The sequence below is a fragment of the Cloeon dipterum genome, chromosome 4, assembly GCF_949628265.1.
Source record: "Cloeon dipterum chromosome 4, ieCloDipt1.1, whole genome shotgun sequence".
Lineage (NCBI taxonomy): Eukaryota > Metazoa > Arthropoda > Insecta > Ephemeroptera > Baetidae > Cloeon > Cloeon dipterum.
This window is the reverse complement of record NC_088789.1, coordinates 12,677,658-12,697,523: the sequence shown is the minus strand read 5'-3', so window position 1 is coordinate 12,697,523 and position 19,866 is coordinate 12,677,658. Positions and strand designations below refer to the sequence as shown.

Below are 19,866 nucleotides of genomic sequence, written 5' to 3'. Positions count from 1 at the left end.
TTGCGCATTGCAAAATTGGCGAACCCTGGTTATGAGTTGGTGTTCCTATATGGTTGAACGAGCTCGGCAGCAAAGCTGAGCACGCAAGGTCGTAACATGTATAATATTATGTGATTGTATAATTTTTTTCTATTTCACAAATATTTTCATGTCCTAAAATATATGGACGGTAAATAATATAAATACATAACACCGGTGAAATCATAAATCGGTTTAAGGTATTTTAATTAACAGCTCCAAGCTTTCAGGCAGCGCTCTGTTTTATTTTATTTTGCAGTCAGATAACACAAACAAAATATAACTCCTATTTCATGCTTCACTCTTTCTACTTTAACAGTGTCTATTTGCGTGCTCTCCATTGTATCATTCGCTGTGCATGCGCGAATCGGTGCTAAATCTGTAATGCCGCTCTCACTCTAACACTGTCAACGCCCGTGCTGATGAAAATTTCACGCCCAAATAAAAAAATGCAAAACCCACGCATGCATGAACCAAAAAAAAAACTGCATCACGACTGCGTGTACAAGCACACTCTACTGCTGTGGTTACAGGTGTTCAAACGCAGGTGATGTGGGCGCACGCGGCCAACGTGAACTTTTTAGCAGCAGGCTACAACCACCTAAGTGCGGGCAGCGGGGGCAGTGGCATTTACCAAGGGAAATTGGGAAGAGTCAAAGACGCCACCCCCTGGGAGACTAGCAGCTTCACTTTAATTGGCCCCTTACCCGCAAACGGACCTAAAAGACTCAACGAAAAGCTGATCCAGCGTCTGCAACGCCGAGAGATTAGAACGTCCTTCCAAAAAAATCGACCATCTGCTGGATTTTCAGAAAGACGGGCTCCTTTTTATTATCACGAAGATCTGACGAATTATTCGTCAATTCCGATCGAGATGAGAAGAGAGATCATGAATTATTCACTGTGCAACAACAATCTGTGCTGCGACCTGGAAGTCTCCGGCACCTTGACTGATCAGACAGTGTTTCGTTTTTTTGTGTATGATGGTGTGCGCGAGTTTGGCAATGGATATTACAAAGGTCACAAAATACAGACCTGTGCCTTGGTGCGATGCAAATCCTCAGACAATCCAGTTCAAAACTGTGGACTTTTATTAGAAGATACCGCGCTCAATGTTAATCTAAATCATGTACGAATTAGTGGCAATTTTAACGTTGAAACTCTTGCCGGACCGAATATTGTGGATGGTTATTTCAATATTCTCTCTGGTAACCAATATATTTTCAAAAGAGAACTCGCAGTGGGCAACGTGAGCAAGGTAGACTTTCAGTTAGCAGAAAAGATCGACCGGAATATCTTGACCTTTGGTGTTTGGGGTGCTGTGTTTCCATTCATTGATGACGGAACAACTGATTATCTTCGTCCTGCCAGTTGGATTCTGCCAACGGCGATCGCTGTAAGCGCTGTTTTTATTGTTGGTTGCCTACTTTTAACTGTGCTATGTTTCACGCCAAACAAATATAAATGACTTGGGCTTAACAGATATTAGTATTTTATGACCAGAATCTGTATCAAAACTTATTTGCAATGCCTATATATATATATATAAGTTTATTATAGTGTCAAAATACCACTTGACGTGAACAAACAAACCATGCAAATAATGACCAAGTGTTGTGAGACTTAAGAAATGCGAGTTGATGGATCTAGTATTAATCTAGTGTACCAAACATGACAATAAATTATTTGATACTAAAATATGTCTTTTATAACCCCGCTAAAAACTGTAAAGCTACGCATGACACGTTGTGCTTAATTTCAAATCATTTACAGGTCCTCAAGCTCAAGCATCTTTCGCTTATGGGAACCGCGTCAACATATTGGCATCTGAATACAATGTGCCTGAGGAAGGCCACAGTGGAAGTGCAATTATTCTTGGAAGGAACCCAAATGGAGAGTACATTGCTACAATCACGCAAGAAATAACAAACATGTTACTTGTGGCAACGGTTCCAACTGATACAAATGGCCCAAACAATAATGAACAGGAAAATGGAATCATAAAAGGGAGTCTTGGACAAGGAAAGTCCAAAGGGTTGCGAATGAACAAAAACTTGCTCCTCACTGAGGACAAGTTAGAAGACTATACGGCTGTGCCACTGCCGAAAAACACGTTGGACAGCTCTATAGAAGCTTGCAACAACAATTTTTGCTGCCTTTTGACCTTTTCAATTAAAAAAATGGATATATTTAACTTTCACTATCAACTATTGATTTTTGATGGGGTGAGAACGCATATGGAAGGACGGTACGAGACTGAGATGCAAGTTTGCGCTCTTGTAGCATGCTCTGATGACACTAAAGCTGGTTGCTCCAAACCACCATCAGACAGTTCATATTCATCAGTAACCGAATTTAACAAAATCAGTATTCAAGCCACATTCAAATCAAATGTAACCTTGCCCAACACTTTGAATTCACAGACGTTGCTTCCCTTTCAGTTGTCTGATTATAGTTTCAATGTCAATCAGCAAAATTTTTTTACTGTGATAGAAAGAGCAGAACCGATAAAAAATATTCACACATTTGGAATTTACTCGCATGACTATTTGCTGTGAAATGTTTTGATCATTTAACAAAAAGTATACAATTTTAGATCAGAGTTTCTTTTTACTACCAATAAAAATGGCAATTATACAAAATGAGTGTCTATCACTTAGTCATACCTCTTCTTTTCATCCAGTGACGACTTTGATGCAATCTTGGGACGCCCAGCCTTATTTTTGTTTGCACTTGACGTCAAGCCTGGTGCTTGCTTGTCCTTCACCTTGTTTGCCAGGAATGGGTGAACTTCTGAATTCATTTAGTACAATTAAAATCAAATTGAGCATGCGAAATTGGTCATGAACCTTCAGTGGGAGCATTTTCCAGCTTTATATCAAATGAGTTGTACTTGGGCTTCTTTGGCTGTGTGTTTTCTTTGCTCTCCGAATCGACTGGTCTCTTCCCTGTCAGATAATCAAAATGATATTTTGCTACTCAAACATCGCTCTTGATGAATCGGGCCAGCCAAGTTTATTACACACCATGCTCGCTTGACTGTGGTGGCACAGGAATGGATCCAGGAGCTCCCCAGCCTTCCTCAGGGTCTTCCACCTCTGGGGCGATGGGCAAGAATTGAAGCGTTGACTCATCATCCACTTCATCATCATCAGAGCTGCAGAATGCGGCGATTGGTTCCACAGTGGTGACATCAATCTCGCAGTCGTCATCAAACTTCTCGATTTGCGACTCAACTTCTTTGTCTTCATCTGTGATATCAAACTCAGATTCCCGTTCCTCATACTCAACATTCTCATCAAGTTCTTTAAAATCTGGTGCAAATGCAGACCAATTTTCAACTTGGTTCTGGGCCCATATGGAAACGACGCCGCTTGAAATGCTAGCCACTATCGGCCGCACTGGATGCCACTGCACATACAGGGTTTCCAATCAGGGACAAACAATAATAGATCAAGTATCTCACCACAACATCAAGAAGTAACTCTCCTTTTGTCCCATGCAATATTTTAACCAGATTGCCTATGTTTTTGTCCCACATATAGAGTGCGTGTTGTCTTGCTGAACCAGCGCAAATGTATTCACCATCACCAGAAAAGCAGCATTTTTTCCACATGGTCCTTGAAAATGAAAATAAGTATCTTCTATTGAGAAATTTTAAATAAAAAATATTACTTATTGACAAGATCTTGGAGTTTTTGGATAGGCTCAGGCTCACCGTCATCTCCACAGGTTAATACCTCTTTACTGTCATACACCCTGATGACGCGGTCGGCAGTATTGACCAGGAAGCAACTAAAAACAATCATTTTCTTCTAATATTCATTAGAGTTTAAACAGACCAAACATACTCTCCTCTGCGTGCAAACTCAATACTCTTCACAGCTGTAGCACTTGATGTGCCTTGCGTGACTTTAAAGGAAGCTTTGACCTTCAATTCTGGGCAAGTAAGAACCACTACCCTTCCTTTTGTATTTCCAGTGAAAATGTAATCTCCCCGCCGGTCAAAGGAGGCCACTATGTTCAAGTCGGACTATGATTGACCATTTAGCAAAGCAATTTGGCAGTGTGAATCTCAACTGTTACCTCATCATCCAATGGAACGATCTTGTGTGTCCCATCTATGCTGACAAGAACCGCTGGATGTCTCATAGGACAAACAAGGAAAGACTCATCTGATCGAGGATTGAATTGGACCTATGGGCAGTCGAGTCTAAGTTGATGAAACCAAATTAATCAAATCTTGTTTTTTAAACCTTTAATATGGGCGATGGGAATTTGAACTTTTTCTCGCATTCTCCACTCAAGACATCCCAAATACAAATATTGTTGTCAGTGCTTGCGCTTAGCAATTTTTTTCCATCTCTGGACCAACTGGGAAAAGTCGAAAATATATACAGTTGAAGATCTGATATATTATCATAATTATACAGTCTTTACCTCATTGAACATACAGGATGGACGTGGGCACTGATTATTTTAGCGATGCCGCGAGTTAGAAAATCCCAAATGACAAGTCTGCCGTCATTGCAACCAACAGCAAGTAAGGTTCCGCGCTTATTAAAGGCACAAGTTACTGCTAGGGATATACAGTCAAGGGCTCCATCAAATTCCTGATAACATACGTAATTATTCATGTATAATATTATTATAAAATAATGAAACACGCACCTCTGGATAGTTTTGACCAAATGACTCTGAAAATAACAATAAAAGTTCATGTTTAAGTAAAACCTAATAAAATTTAAATTTAAAGTTTTACCTAAAAGTTCCAAATTCATTATTCCTTAAGGAAAATTAAATTATTTATACAAAGGATGACGGCTGAATTATGAATAAAATTTTGCGTTTTACAGTTTTTACACTTTGGACTTTCCCCGGTAAATCAACAATCAACAATAACAAAAACGGAGGTGCCGCCTGGTGCCGCCCAGCGTAGGCTTTGCGTAATAAAGCCATTAGAAACAAATTGCGCCAACAACACTCATTATGAGACGCTTTTTTCTTTCTAAAAACCACAAATTTTTAGAACACATTAAAATTATTATAAAAGCCGCTAAAATTATTTTATATTTTAAATAATCAAAGAAAGTAAATGACATTTTATCACTGTAAATTTTTATTTAACGAAAATATTTTAAGTTGGTATACAAGCGGCCATTACACCTGTGCATGTCCGTGCTTTTAACTCCAAAAACAAACAACTGATGGCGCTCCCCTGCTGATCGCCCAAAATTTAGTATATTTAATTTTGTTTTGACGTGACTCCTTTATTGTGACCTCGTTGTGTCGGCTAAGGACAAAATAACCGGGTGTACATCGCAATATTGATAGAATTATAAATACCTATTTTCCCATTAAGCAGCAGTTTTCCGACTAGATTTCGAATTCCGAATTGGACCCGTCAATACAATCATAAAGTGAGTTTAGTTCAATGTTGTCCTTTTTAGCAAAAAATCAATCCACTACGTTTTTACAGCTTGTGATCGTCAATTTAATTATTGCTGCATTTTCCCCGCAACTCCCAGTTTGTAACCAATCAACAGATGAACCAGTGTTGTAATGAAGGCATAATAGATACATACATAATTATACTCCCCCCTTTTTAATTAAATTATTACAAAAGTCGTCCGTATTTTTTTGACTGGAACTACACAAAAAACCTGATTTAATTCTTTATAATTTAATATTCAAACATTAAGTAGTCTTTAAAATTCTGCTCCAAAACACGTACATAATACAGTTAAAAACACTCACAAAAAATTAAATAATCCTCATCATAATCCTTAACTATATTGGTATTATTCCCATTTTTCGCAGTCAACTCAATACTTGCCTTTCAATTTTTAATACTTTGTGAACAGCTAATTGGATGCATTGAAAATTGAGGTAAGTTATAAATATATTGAAGAACGATGACCATAAACATCTAGAGTGATATCCTGAACTGTCTTGTTCCTCAACAAACAATGAACTGATTAAGGCTTGGTGGATGACTGGACCTTTGTGAAGTGTTTTGACTATTCTCAGACTAGGATCAAACTGGACCAAACTGAACTTAAAAGCTAGAGAGTGAAGTTTGAAGTGCGCGAAAGTGACATTTTGAGACTAGGACTTGTGGCTTACTATACATCAGCAATGAAGAAACACTCAAGTGCGCGCTTCCAGACGCCAATGTTCCTAAGGACAGTTTTGCGTGGACATTTTTTATTCAAGGACCCTACATTTGTGCTTAAATCATTTGTTGCGCAGCGTAAATTTAATTGCCATGATCCCTCTGTTACCTAAATCAATTGGACTGCCAAAGCAGAGGTAAAAATTTCGAATATGTGTTCATAGTGTACGTCTCAATCATAATTTTCCTGTCTTGAGTATAAAGCACAGGCGGCATCATCTTCACAACTATTTTTCCTTTGCATTACTCATTACTTGTTTGAAATTTCAGTTGCATACGATGCCTAAAACTCGAAGAAATCGATCTGGAAATAGAGGCGGCAATGACAGAGCCAAGCTGAGGATGGATGACGTCCGTGGGGGCGTCAGCAGCGGAGCTGCTAGAAGGGAAAATGATCAACGAAGAGCCAGGCGACGCTGTAAACTTAAGTTTAAATTTGTGGAGTTGAAGGTGTAAAATCAATTTGAAGCAGCCAACTCTCCGAGGAGACGTGAGCTTGGGCATGTTATGCAAAACGCCAGAAGAGATACTGGTGGTCAGAGCGCATATTGGACAAAAAAACTTCTTGAAGCTGAAGCTAGGGTACCAGACAGGTTGATTTTTCTTTATAACACAAAGGAAAACAGTTCTTAGCCTTTTAATTTAAAATAGATGGAGGCACAGTGGATTTGATGAAATGTATCGAGAAGAACTGCGCAAGTCCAGTCGCTCTAGAAGCTCAAGTTCCAGCAGCCAAACCTCCAGAAGTCGGTCCCCTTTAGACAGACCTAAGTCTCCTGTAAACCGACGACCTAGAACTCCGGTTTCAAAGGTCTCCAAGGAGAAAACCCAAAAAGCAAGGCCTAGGTAAATATTATTTTAGATACTCTCATCCAGCATGCGTGAAATTAGAAATATATACAATATTTGCAGTCATGTAAATTCCACTTGGATAACAAGGTAGCCTAGGTGACTGATGCGTTCAGTTGATTTTGCTATCATTTAAAATTCCATGGCTGAATTAAATCGCATGCAACCTTTATGGTAAAAGCTATGACCATCTAATTTTGCTTCTCATTAGCACTGCCTTACTTTTACAATTTACTTAAAAAAACAAGTTGTCATTTTAAATTCATATTTTTTTAAGGGCGTCATTAATGTGTACCGCATGCTTCAGTGAGTATTAACGTTTCCTGTTTCAGATCCCCACCGTCTCCACCAAGCAGACACAGTAACTCCAGGGAACGCTCTCGGGGCAGGCCTAGGACTCCAGCACATCGAAGGGGAGGGCACCGCAGAACAAACCGTTCTTCCTCCTTCTCTTCATCAGGAAGCGAAAGTTCTTGCTCAGATGAAGACTGTTCTGTCTGCTCCCCTAAACATCGAAAACAGCCACGAAACTCTCGCACTCCGCCGTCTCCCTCGCCACCTCCAATGCCGGCAAAGAAAACGATTAAAAGAGTTGTCAGTAATAAGAAAACAGGAAGGAAGACTCCTCCAGAGCCAACTGGCGGACGTAAAAAGCAGAGAGTTGGAAGACCCAAGTCTCCACCTCACCCAAGAACGCCAGTCGAGTCTACCTCAGGCTCTTCGTCAAGCTCATCTGATTCTGAAGATTCATCCGGCGAGATCAATGAAGCACCCAAAATGACTCTCTCGGAAAGATTTGGCAAAATGGCTCAGTGGTCTGTTGACCGTCGAGAGTATGACTCTGTTTCGATGAAAATAACCAAGGACTCGGCAGCTCCAGGTGTAAAAGTGGTCATCGCAGATGATGCTGTGGAGCTTGACTTTCCTCTATCAAGGCATGAGCGACCAGTGGTGAGGAGGGAATCACCAGAAAGAGATTACGCATTTCATTATGAGCGCCGTCGCTGCTTCTTCGAAAGAACATACACAGAGGAGAGACCACCTGGTCCAGATGCTCCTGTGAACTGGTCTGACCCATTGATTAGGTACAGCTATTATCGCAGAAAGGGATTGCTGTGGGACACAGATGTATCCTTCGACGAATATTTCAAATGGGAAACGTGGTGGCAAAGGTATCAAGAGTGGCTGGAAGTGGAGCGAGCTTGCTACGGAGAGGATGCTGCGCTGGATAATGCCAGGAGAGAGAGGGAGCGAGACTGGGAGAGCTACCGCTTCTCTAATCTTGGGAGATCACCCTTGGAAAGGGAGAATCTACCATTGCCAAGAAATGAACCTTGGTCAGCGAAGAAGAGTGGTCTGGGGAAGAATGTAATCAACAAGGGCGCAGAGGGATTTGTTACTAGAAAATTCTTGAGAACTTAGTCTAAAAATACTCTAATCAATATGTAATGTAACTTTTTCAGCTTGCAGCTAGCTACATTTTATTCCTATTGCTCTTGCGCATACCCTAAACATTATTTTTTGTTCTGCTCTTTGAATTTAAATTTTTGTTTGCGTTTACACTCTTCAACAAAATTTTAAATTACGAAAATAATTTGATTCTTGTCGAATTTGGTCATGTTTTTTCTAGATTATATGTATTTCTATTTACAATTAATGGTGTGTGGGATGTCTACAATTTATAAGTATAGCATATTATAAACTATGAATGCAAATTATATATTTGTTCGTTTGTATGACAAAGTTGACCTTGCTGCTCCATAGAGCGTCGTAAAATTAGAGCAGTTTCCTCACAGGGAATTTACTATTCTTGATTTACGCTTCAGAAGGTAAACAAGACGAAATCAAGTACTTTGTCTAAACAATGAGGTAAATGTGCTTGTTTACTTTGGTTGATAAGGAAATGTGGGCCTCGAAGTTTGGAGCTCCTGTACGCATCATTTTACCGTTCTTAAAAAGTCCGAATCCAAACTATGAAAGACTATAAATTTCTCTTTGCCTTTAGAAAGTTGTAAATTTTAAATTTACCCTCAACTAACTAAAAATTTGTGTTCCTAAGAATAGAGCAAAAGGTTATATAATATTATGGTGGTGGGATAACTCGCAAAAATATAATTTTCTGATAATTTTGCCCTGTAAAATATTCAAACTCGTATTCTAATTATTATTAGATTAACCAGATTTATAAAAATATGAGTAAATTTTATTTTTCAGAAAATATAAACATTTTTTTAATTTTCTCTACAAACAAATTTTCTCTGAAAGTAAAACTAGCTCATAAAGCATAATATTCAACAACCCTTAATTATTTATTGTGTTAACTTCATAATTTTATATTGATCTAATATCAGGATAAAACGATCGCTGCGCTCGGTTTTTTCACAGAAAACCTTGCTTGGAGCGCAGTGGTTAGTGGAGTCGACAATCACATCATTTCCAACGCAGAGTCAGCACCGGCAAGTTGGTATTGCGTTTCGTTGGCAATATTGCTAAAAAGCAAGATGGCCTCTGTTGGGGTCAAACACGAAGAACTTGAGCAAAGGTTTTAATTAGCAAGTTGTTGAAATTCATCAATTAAAAAACTCGATTTAGCGAACATGACACATTAAGACATGTGATTGGCAAGTGAATCAATCAATGACTGTGTGTCAGTGTTCTGATTAGAAGATGGATGCAACGGAGAAGAAGGCGTCGCGCACAGTTCACTTCTCCGAGGACGAGAGCAGCCTGGTTACGGCCACTTATGGACCGGAGGACCCCTGGTTCACGGGTAACAAATTATGCTTTGATCCCTCTTAAAATTAGTTTACATCCCAATCTGATTTTAATGTTCCGGACGTCTTTTCGCTAAATCGATTTTGTGCGCAACGGTCGCTAAATGTGCATTTCCGATCGTACAGCGGCGCATTTTGCATACATTCCCACTAATTTCCTTGGAAAAGTCAATCACCAGTTGCTATGTGACAGAAGGCATAATGAGCAAACACGCGCTAATCTTCAGCGTGCAGAAACGAGTTTCTCGACTGGCGATTTGCAAGCCAGGCTTTTGGCAAAAATGCGAATCATTTGGCGCGAAACACTGACACTTGCATCGTACGATAATTCCGCACGCTAATTACTAAAGTAGGGCAGTGAGTGAAAGGGAGTCTCGTTCCGTCGGTTCCGCTTAGGTCCTTTGTTTAGCCGTCAATAATTAATAATTTAGAGTGGACCCTAACTTGAAACATCAAGCAGACAACTTCGTACTTCACGTTACTTTCGTCCCTTGATAGACACGTAGATTTTTTTGCTTTTCGGTGCAGATGGTGTCTTCTCCGTCGTTCTCGCTTGCAAGCGTCTCTAATAAAATTCATTCCCGCCCAAGGCTGTGCAATATTGGCTTGTTTATAACTAGGACAAGGAAAGGAGCATTTCCACGCGTACAAAACTTAACACACAACAATTATTAATGTGTGTGTGCGTTTTTAGAGCAATTTAAGTCTTCTGCGCGAGCGTTTCCTCTCGCACAATTTCGCACCTCTGATTTCGTTAGCTGCGGCCTTGACATGTTGCTAGGTGGCGCTTGACCTGAGACCCGCTGCTCTTCCAGGTGCCTGACCTCTCAGGCCTTTCCTTCAATATGATATTCTAATTTTAGTGATTTTTGTTTTCACTCACGGAATAAATTTTTATCGAAAGCAGGCTGTGCTGTGAACTTTGCTGATAACTTCCGCCGTAAATTACAATTTACAAACAAAATATCACCAACATCTTAGATTGCATTGGATTATCTAGGATCGGGTCAGCTCGTAAATTTTAACTTTCATTAGCCCCTCTTTAAAATAATGGAGTTCAGGCAGTATATATATAATAACCATACAGAATTGCATTTTTTGATACGACAATTTTTCCGTGATATTTAAATTTATTTTCATCACCACTTGGCTCTCGTTATCTTATTGTAAAGAAATAAACTAGCCTGCAAAAAGAAAAAAATCACTGCTTCCTTCCTCATAGCAGAAAATCCTCCAATTGATTTAAGTTGGTGACAACTGGTGTGTTTTTAAATTTATTACAACATATCTATCAAAAACAACCTTCAATTATTTTACATTATAATAACAGTCTCATCACAACGTTCCAATGTAAATTTTTTGATTGAGATGATTGGTAAATTGAGTCCATTTAAAGTTTGAGCTCATTGTTTTAACTTACTTTTAATTTCTGGCATGATTTCCTTGAAACTAAAACCATTATATGTACTTCATAACCAGCATGTTACATTTTTTGCTGAAATAACCTGCTGAGAGCATGCTCTTTGCGAAAGGCACTCTGTTACAAAAGACACCCTACCATTGCAGAAAATTCCACAAATAATGTACGTCATTCAAACTTCAGTAAGTGCGTCAGAGAAAGTAAAATTGCGAGCTATTGCGTCACCTTTCCTTAACTAAATACTTGGTTTCTTTATTAATAACAAGTTTAAAAATTAATTTACTGTTGAAGTGTGCTCTGATCGGAAAAACTTAAAATAATTAACTTTCTTTTGAAAATAACATCAGGGAATCTTAATTTTTGTTACCTAATTTTGCTGCCAAGACATATTATAATGTTATTTTCTGGATTGTGTACAGTGAACGAAAAGTTTAGCAGGTGTGACATAACAGTTGGTAGATGAGATTAGGAAATGGAGAGCAGAATAATTTCATTGCAACGGTGTGTCGTCTAGCTGTGTCTCAAGGAATAGCACCACCTGCCACTTAATTGCACTGCCGACCAGCGTGCCTATTAATTAATATGCACGCATCAGCATTTCAAAACCGGGCAAGCTGCTTAGAATAAAATCACACTAAGAAGTGCGATGCAATAATTTAATTAGGATCTCGGCTGTTATTCATCTCTTACTCTTTCAAATCCCCGCAATTTTCGCAGATTTCGTTTCATAGATTTGCAGGTATTCCCTTGAGAGCAATTTTTGACATTGAATCCGTATAATCCGTCAGAGCCAGTGCTCAGTGTTGGTTCAAATTACGTTGAAAGTATAATATTAAATTTGCATAAGATCTTCGGACGCATAGAAGTCGTGATGTAAAAAAGAATATATTTTTCTGAGAGACTTTGTTTCGCTGTTTATTCTCACAATTTGAATTAATACTTGAAAGAAATAACATGGATCCTACTTGAAAATCCTTTGATTAAAGCTGCTTGACTAACTTATTGCTTTCAAACGAAGATGAACTGTGAATATTGAAGATCTTCTAAACCTTCGTGATATATAGTCAAAAATAAACAAGCAGAGCGTGCACGATAGTGAAGACAAGAACGGCATGATATTGATAAAACTTAAATATTGAATAGCATTAATTGGAACAGCCCTAATTAAAACGTTACCTAATTCCATGATTTTATCTTATCTTTGTTTACTATTATTTTTCGTCATTGGATCAATTTTTGAATTTTCAGCAAAATGATTTTGTTCTTGCCGTAAAAAGTAATTGGAAAATATAAAACCCTAAGACTATTCTCTGCGATCTGATCTAAAATACAACATATTTTTCAACTTCATGATTCTTTGTTGCAGATGAAGCAATCTCAGCTGAATTCCTTTCTACCAAGTACTCGGAATCGTGTATTAAGCATGGTGTGCAAAGAATACCAAAAGTCTTGAACCAACTTAAGGTTTGTATATGCCTGCTAACTAAGTTAAACGTTTAAAATGTTTAACGCTTAATTTCAAACTAGGAATTCAACTATGAGCTTAGGGACCAGGATCGTATTCCCGTATTCGACCTCAGTGGGACAGAGCTGGAGTACATGGCATGTGAAGCACTTGAAGAGATTTTTAAGAGAATCCGATTTCATGTGCTTGATCTGGAAAACACTCGTATTAGTGAAGAAGTAAGTTTCCTATTAATAAGAGTTTGTCCTAGTGGAGTGGTTTGTTTTTATACTGATAAACGCTTTGCCTCTTTGTTGTGTTGCAAACCGTTTGACATCAACGTCCTTTTAAATGTTATAGCAAAAAATATTAAATTTATGAAACAGAAAGTCCATAAATATTATCTATGAATTAATGCTGTACAAAGAGGTGTAGAAATAAATAATTGAATACTAGTGTGACTATCTGCAAATTCATATATTCAATTATTTTTTAGGGAGCTGTCGCTATGTTTGAAATGATAGAGTATTATGAGGCTTGCGAAACTGTTAACATATCAAGAAATGCCAAAATTTTAGGCAGGGGGTGGCAGGCATGTTCTCGCATGATTAAAAAGGTAAGTGATTGTAAGCACCATTAAGCAGTTAACACATTTACACGTTTCCTGCAACCATTACAGACGCAGTGCTTAAAGGAGCTTATTGCCAAGGAAACTTGCCTGAAAGAGGAATTCATTCCTTTCCTGACTCGTTCATTAAAAATTGGGACCCATCTCGCAGTTTTGAATTTGGAGAGATGCCACTTGCAAGGAAAGCCAATCATAATGTTAAGTATGTGACGATTTAAGTTTGTTACACACATGAAACTCAATTACACTATATTCTTTAAGCTAATGCATTGAGGATGAACAGAAGTTTGCAAGAAATTTACTTGGGGGAAAACCATCTAGAATCTACAGATGCTTACAACATTTCAAATCTTTTAAGTTATAACACAAGTTTACAACTTCTTGATTTGAGCAACAACATAATAGGTAATTTATTTAAATTTAATTCCAGTTGATCTTTTAAGAGCTTCAAAAAATTCAGTATTAAGCTGGTTACCAATAATTATTATTGATCCCTCACGACAATATTTTGAAATTAACTTTCCAGGTGACAAGGGCGCGCAACATTTATGTCAGCGCCTTTCTGGACACGTGTATGCCCCCAGCCAGCCAGATTCTCCTTCTAGTCCCGGTGATGAAAAAACTGGGCTGAGGGTGCTGGTCATGTGGAATAACTGCCTCACACAATCAAGCGGGCTTCATTTTTGCAAGTTGCTGGTACAGAATGATGTTGAAATTGGTATTTTATCATTCTCAAATTTTGCCATTGCAGGAAGCAAATAACGATATGGAGATATTGAACGTTGGGCACAATGATTTGACAGATTCTTGGTTGCAAGGCTTGCGAGAGCCACTTAAAAACAATTCGGGACTCTCGCGCCTTGGGCTGCAGTCAACCAAAATTACGTGTGCTGCTGCCAAAGATTTGGCTTTGGTTTTCGAGCACAACAAAACTCTTCATGTAATGCATTTAAACATTCATTAAAAAAATATTAATCCATTCCTTCGCAGAGGGTAGATTTGAGAGACAATCAGTTAAAGGTTGACGGACTTCAGAGTATGCTTGAAAGCTTGAAGATGAATGAGAGCATGACTCAGCTGGACTTGGACCAAAATCCAACATACCTTGTGAGTACTTGCAGGCTTATTTGTTTAGAAACCTTATCAACGTTATTTTTTACAGGAATCTGAAGACTTAGCGCAGTATCAGGCAGCCCTGCACTCGATTAATGAGCAGCTGAAGCTCAACTTGGAAAAATGCCCACCAAACAGCTATTCTTCAAGGCTGCCACTTAATGTGGGACTGAATTCAAGAAAGATTTCACTTACTTGTGAAATCAAAATTCCCCAAACGATTCCCAAGAAAACGCTTTCTTGCGGCAGGCTTCGTTCACCAGCGCCAAGTCCTACACCAAGCCCGATCATGAGTCCGATTCCCAGCCCAGGTAAATCGCGATTTTCCGTCTCCAAAGTTGCAGATCCGTCGCCAGTTGTTCCTGAAGTCAGATCAAGGTTTTCCATTACGCCTGTGACTGACATTCCAAAAATTGTCTTGCCTGAGGAGTCCAAAGTAACGGTCGGCTTTCAAGTCACGCCAAACGCGGCAACGTCCAATATTCCAGAAGCCTACAAGATTGACTGCGAACAGGTCGACACAAACAGCAACCAGAATTCTACTTGTGAACACATTGATAATGAAAATAACAAAAACAATAACAACAATGATAGTGTTGAATGTGATGATGAAGTAGAGCAAATCACATCAAAGATGGAGCAAGAAGACCTGGACGCGCGACAGGAAGAATTGACAGAGCCAATTATTTTGGAGGTAAAGCAAAAAGAGGATGAAAATTTTGACATTATCACTGAGATGAATCCAGCTTATTTGGATAGTGTTAGTCGGGATTCAACCTCTATCAACAGAAATGAAAAGCAGCAGTTGAGCATTTCCCAAACATTTCCACCTCGAATTTCAGAGCCTCGAAAACTGTCAGAGAACGCTCACAATTACTCCAACACGGATAACACCCAGATTACCAAATCTGAGTCAAAATCCACGCTTCAAAGCTTATTTGCCCTCTTCCAAACTCCGTCTCTAAGTTTTTCGTCTACTGCGTCTGCATTTTACGCCAAAACTGAAGCAAAGATGTCGCAGATAGTACCCAGTCTGAGTTCAATTTCATTGAGTTATGAACCTTTCAAGTTTTCATCCAAGCACGAAAAACCCAAAATGCATTTATCAGGTGATTTCCTGAGTTCAAATGAAAGGCATTTAGACTCGAGCGCATTGTCAGCCCCGCTCCTAGATAGTACAAACTATGAAAATTTGCCTGCCTCAGCCAGCGACAAGGAGAACACACTTGATGTTAGCCCTGGCAAAAAGAAAAAGAGTAAAAAGAAATCCAAAGAGGAGCCATTCTGGGATTTTGGTGACGATTCTTCAGAATCTGCACCAAGCACCTCTGATGTTGTGACTTAAAATTGTCTGCAGAGCTTTCTGAAACTCGATCGTTTCCTAAAACTTAGCTGGAAGGTATAAAGCATATGAACTGACAAATTGCAGTGAGGAGAGCGGTGGCCTTCTGTGTGAAGTTTCCTCTACCTTTCATTGACTGCTATCAATGACAGAAAATACCCATCCCCCAAAATCTTTTCTCCCAACATAACATTATTTTTCTCTTACGAATTTGCTTTTGGTCTCTGTAGGAATTGCCTTAATTCCGAATCAAGGGTTGTGACACATTTCGAGCTCAAATATTCTGATTGGTGTGAAGGAAGCAAACATTTTCTTGCTGCACCATCTAACATGATAATGTGCCATTTTAGACATACTTAATGGGGCATGTTTTGGCCCCGCATTTAAAAAGACTTCGGCCATGGCAGTTCCCACACGAGAACCACTTTTTTACTCTACCTAATCGCTTGACACTGTTTGTGTGCACATTTTGAGAAAACATTTTTTCCATAAATATTTGAATGTTAAGATGTTCTTGTAACTTGCAAACTCATTCTACAAAGTTTAAAAGTGTTCAATGTTTTTTAATGAAATAGTAGTAATTAGTCTCTCACTTGGTCACTCGGGTGAAACCAAAATTAAAAAAATATTATCATTACTGGAAACATAAATGGTTAAAATATTTAATACACTTTACTTACATGATGGACTTGTTGTAACAAGTAATTTAAACGTAACGCTGGCTGTTACCCTCCAAAAATGTTTTGAGAGCGAAGTGAAAATCGAGAAAGCTTTTTTGATGGTTGTGCTATCAAGCAGCAAAGTTTAAAGTTGGATAACAATCTTGAGAGAATCAATTAATTACGTGTGTAATTTATCATTGTGGAACGACGCCATAAGACTAAAATCAATTTGCGAGGAATTGTAGCTTCGCAGTTCAGTCAGAAAACAACAGATTGACTATTGCTGCTTTGTAATCAGTAAAACATTGTTGCATTTGTGATAATATTTTATAACATTTTCATTTCTTTGTCCTCGGCACCATGTTATTATAGAATGGGCAAATAATGTAAATAAGCTGAGGTGAAGTCTTTGCTTGTGGCAGCAAAATCCATAGTTTTCACATTCTTAGCAATATTATTTATTTTGTGTAATTATTAAAACATTTTTTCCCTTTTTAGTTCAAATTATTACTTATTCATATTATAGATCACTAAATAAGTAAACCGATTGTGATAAGATATAACTTATGGATTTCCAAGTCAGCGATTAGTTACAGAGCGAATCAAATAGGATATATATGTAAATATTTCTCAATGTACATCTCGATTACCAAATTTTATATTCTGATGTATTGATTCTTAAAGTCACTAATAATCTGAAAATATATTTTTATAGGCATTTTAGCTGCTCTGTAAACACTTGCTGATTTGTAAATTCAGCTTCAGTTTAGTGATTGTTTTTTGCTTCTATTTTTAAAAGAATATGTGTATACATTTGTGATATGCTATCAAAATTTAAAACTCCAATTTAGGAAACACGTCAAAATAATTTCAAATACCAACATTGGCCTCAATCTGCTGCACCTCTTATAACCGTTTAAATCAAAACCAAAAATCCTGATCATATTGTGGGTTGATGTACCTTCTATCGTGTGAGATGGTGGTCTTGTCATGATACAGGGAGAGGGAAAGGTGTAGTATTTTACATTGTTACACTGACAGAACTAAAACGTACGCTTCACAAACTTAACCATAAAAAAATCTCCCACCTTGACATTCACCACACTTCTGGAAATAAGATCATTAATGGGTATGGAAATGGAATAAACATTATAACTTTATACAAGCATTCAATGTTTATTCTACTATATTCAAAAAACTTATTATTATAGTATTTTTTTGTCGCCACTGCCAGACCAATTTCCGAAAGTAATTATAACACTATATATACATATTAATAAGCATATTGAAATGTACATGATTAGACGGAATGGAGAAACCCGATGATTCCAAAATTCTTTCCGTGCAACTTTGCTGCTCAGGGTTGAAAATAAGTAACGTAAAATAGGGTTCTCCATTTTAGTGAGTTTGATTCTGGTTTTAATTTTTCGTATATTTTGTGAAATGGCAGTAGTCATTAAATGCCGCTGTGTCTTTTGTGTTATTTTTCTTTTCTTCTCTTTAGAGTCGTTCAAAACTTAAATATTTCTCTACCATTCTTATTAATAGTGCGTGAGTGATGTGATTTTTCGCCGCAATTGTTGTGTGTTAGTGAAGTACTGTGTTGATTATCTTGTTAGAGATAAGTAAAATTATTGCAGTTAATACATAGCTAGGAGAGTGAAGCAAAGCAAAAGAATATCTATTTTTGTCAGGAAAATTAAGTGAGAAAATATTATAGCCCTCAAAATCGCGACTGTAATTATTTAAAATTTAATGGTTGAAAATATTCTCCCAACTTAACCGGTTAATATTGATATCTATAGATAATTATTGTTGTAAATATAGAACTTACGAAACCAGTTTTTCGATGATGTGCTCCATATTTATATTTGTATATTAACTGTACACTGTGCGAAATATGAATGATATACTATGACTCAGAAACTTATTAATAAAGTATGTTGAATCGAGTTCATGCGATAGTTGCTTTATTGTGTCTAATGACCCTTCTGCTCATATTTTTTCTTGAATTTTAAATTTCTATACTTACGGTAGAGAAATGACCTTCAAATATTGAGCTCATCATTAATTTTCTTTTCTTTTTTTTTTGCTCTCAGAGATTAAAGATTTTCAATAATTTTACAATTTCAACATTTTTTGCGTTTGCACATTCATTTTATATTCTATCATTTTGGGGTTCCATGTTGCAATCAAAATGTTTGTCATGGTAAAAAGGTTCACCTACACAAACAAAAAACTAACAAACCCTTGAGGATAATTATTTGTATTCAAAAAGAGAAAAAAAAGAAAAACTAAACCACGGTGAGATGTCAGGGTTTTACCTGACGATATTACGATCGCATTAATAGTTCTTATGAACCGATATGTAACGACGTGAATTTACGGGCGCCCACAGGGGAGAAACTCGGGTAACAATAGAGGCAACGCAAAAGCATCCCTCTCGAGAGCACAACCTGCCCGCACCTTATAAGGAGTCACGCACACACACATTCGCTCTCCTGACGCCACGCGATGAGCACGTCGTTCTCTCGCTCCCCCGTTCGTCCCTCTTGGAAGCCAAGCTGTATGTGTACTCTGTCGCCGCTAACAACAATAAACAGGTATGGTATAGTAACCAGACTGTTACCCTTTTTGCCCACACCGCACCCTTTAACGTCAAGCATGGCTAGAGGAACAGGCTCTGGCCTCTTGAGAGAGAGCAGGGCCGAGATTTCACTTTTACGGCGGCCACTGCCCCGCGTCGCTGATAGTGCGTAAACATAGGTCGGCACGGTACTTGCACGGTAGCACCCTCTTTTCTAGTTCTAGCGTACAATATAATGCCAGTTGTTATTTTATATATGATAATATTCATTATTAAGTCCAGTGGAAAATTTTGTCGATTTCGCCAATTTATTCATGAATTAAACCTATGAACGGAAGAATAGTGCTGATAATATAGTATAAAAAAATATGACTATCTCTTATGTTTAACCTCCACCCCCACCCCCAACAACACCTTCGCCTTTCTCGCCCCTCACGCAAGTGTATTGTGTGTAAAATATCGTTGCCTTCAGAGCCCACTTTGGCCAGAGCCAGGCTAGTTTACTCTACGCGCCACGTGGTCTGATCGGGCCAGCAATCCAGCATTTTGTTTTCCCGGTTCCCGGTGGCTGATATCAACAAATAAAATTTCCAGGCTGCGTATAATAGAGGTGATGCATGCTCATATCTAATACATATGTACATAATTATTCGCTTCGTGTGTAGCAACAACACAACACCAAGTCACTCACCATCCAATCACACCCAATAACGTTTTCCTTCTCACCTGGCCAAGATAGCAACAACTTTTGTCACTCTTTTCAAAAAATCAGTATAATATAATAATTATGGCGAATTGGTAGCGGAAAAAACGCACACAAGTTTTAATTGTTGAATTTACTGTTGCCCTTGTTT

At 38.1% G+C, this 19,866-nt stretch overlaps 4 protein-coding genes across 12 annotated transcripts in view; 3 read left to right on the top strand and 1 right to left on the bottom strand.

The window, feature by feature from the left end:
- Positions 1-2,660, top strand: part of LOC135941965 (vanin-like protein 1) — a 28,592-nt gene extending 25,932 nt beyond the window's left edge. For 3 of the 5 annotated variants that reach the window (XM_065487794.1, XM_065487792.1, XM_065487793.1), the window contains exon 7: positions 552-1,775. In XM_065487794.1, coding sequence (XP_065343866.1) covers positions 552-1,486 — 935 coding nt within the window. In that variant the 3' untranslated portion in view covers positions 1,487-1,775. The other 2 variants (XM_065487797.1, XM_065487796.1) reach the window with 2 other exon arrangements.
- On the bottom strand, positions 2,609-4,913 carry Rbbp5 (retinoblastoma binding protein 5). Its single transcript, XM_065487798.1, has 11 exons — positions 4,781-4,913; positions 4,690-4,715; positions 4,459-4,631; positions 4,275-4,392; positions 4,105-4,215; positions 3,870-4,051; positions 3,694-3,813; positions 3,485-3,638; positions 3,045-3,429; positions 2,868-2,966; positions 2,609-2,811 (listed from the first exon to the last, which is right to left on the bottom strand). The coding sequence occupies exons 1-11, from the start codon at positions 4,797-4,799 to the stop codon at positions 2,675-2,677; spliced, it is 1,524 nt and encodes a 507-aa protein (XP_065343870.1). The 5' UTR covers positions 4,800-4,913; the 3' UTR covers positions 2,609-2,674.
- Positions 4,914-5,262: 349 nt separating this feature from the next.
- LOC135942693 (serine/arginine repetitive matrix protein 1-like) lies at positions 5,263-8,762 on the top strand. 4 transcript variants are annotated; one of them, XM_065488962.1, is made up of 6 exons: positions 5,264-5,438; positions 5,883-6,330; positions 6,464-6,611; positions 6,663-6,786; positions 6,845-7,039; positions 7,375-8,762. In XM_065488962.1, exons 3-6 carry the CDS (start codon positions 6,473-6,475, stop codon positions 8,462-8,464), a joined length of 1,548 nt encoding a protein of 515 aa, XP_065345034.1. In that variant the 5' UTR covers positions 5,264-5,438; positions 5,883-6,330; positions 6,464-6,472; the 3' UTR covers positions 8,465-8,762. The 4 variants fall into 4 exon arrangements, with proteins under 4 accessions (XP_065345035.1, XP_065345034.1, XP_065345033.1 ...); XM_065488963.1 differs by lacking the exon at positions 5,883-6,330 and having other exon boundaries at positions 5,263-5,438; XM_065488961.1 differs by having other exon boundaries at positions 5,264-6,330.
- A 690-nt stretch (positions 8,763-9,452) lies between these two features.
- LOC135942094 (protein phosphatase 1 regulatory subunit 37) lies at positions 9,453-18,382 on the top strand. Of its 2 annotated transcripts, XM_065488037.1 has the most exons (11): positions 9,453-9,584; positions 9,635-9,812; positions 12,603-12,700; positions 12,764-12,919; positions 13,177-13,296; positions 13,360-13,510; positions 13,570-13,713; positions 13,835-14,004; positions 14,060-14,248; positions 14,299-14,415; positions 14,471-18,382. In XM_065488037.1, the coding sequence occupies exons 2-11, from the start codon at positions 9,710-9,712 to the stop codon at positions 15,764-15,766; spliced, it is 2,544 nt and encodes an 847-aa protein (XP_065344109.1). In that variant the 5' UTR covers positions 9,453-9,584; positions 9,635-9,709; the 3' UTR covers positions 15,767-18,382. The 2 variants fall into 2 exon arrangements, with proteins under 2 accessions (XP_065344109.1, XP_065344108.1); XM_065488036.1 differs by having other exon boundaries at positions 9,486-9,812.
- The last annotated feature ends 1,484 nt before the right edge of the window (positions 18,383-19,866 follow it).

Coding starts and splice junctions, on each gene's coding strand:
- Rbbp5 (XM_065487798.1), bottom strand. Junction 2,967..3,044: donor ACCACAGTCAAGCGAGCATG/GTGTGTAATAAA, acceptor ATTATCTGACAG/GGAAGAGACCAGTCGATTCG. Junction 2,812..2,867: donor GGAAAATGCTCCCACTGAAG/GTTCATGACCAA, acceptor AAATGAATTCAG/AAGTTCACCCATTCCTGGCA.
- LOC135942693 (XM_065488963.1), top strand. CDS start 6,473: ATGCCTAAAACTCGAAGAAATCGATCTGGAAATAGAGGCGGCAATGAC. Junction 6,787..6,844: donor GAAGCTAGGGTACCAGACAG/GTTGATTTTTCT, acceptor AATTTAAAATAG/ATGGAGGCACAGTGGATTTG. Junction 7,040..7,374: donor ACCCAAAAAGCAAGGCCTAG/GTAAATATTATT, acceptor TTCCTGTTTCAG/ATCCCCACCGTCTCCACCAA.
- LOC135942094 (XM_065488037.1), top strand. CDS start 9,710: ATGGATGCAACGGAGAAGAAGGCGTCGCGCACAGTTCACTTCTCCGAG. Junction 14,249..14,298: donor AGCACAACAAAACTCTTCAT/GTAATGCATTTA, acceptor ATTCCTTCGCAG/AGGGTAGATTTGAGAGACAA. Junction 14,416..14,470: donor ACCAAAATCCAACATACCTT/GTGAGTACTTGC, acceptor TATTTTTTACAG/GAATCTGAAGACTTAGCGCA.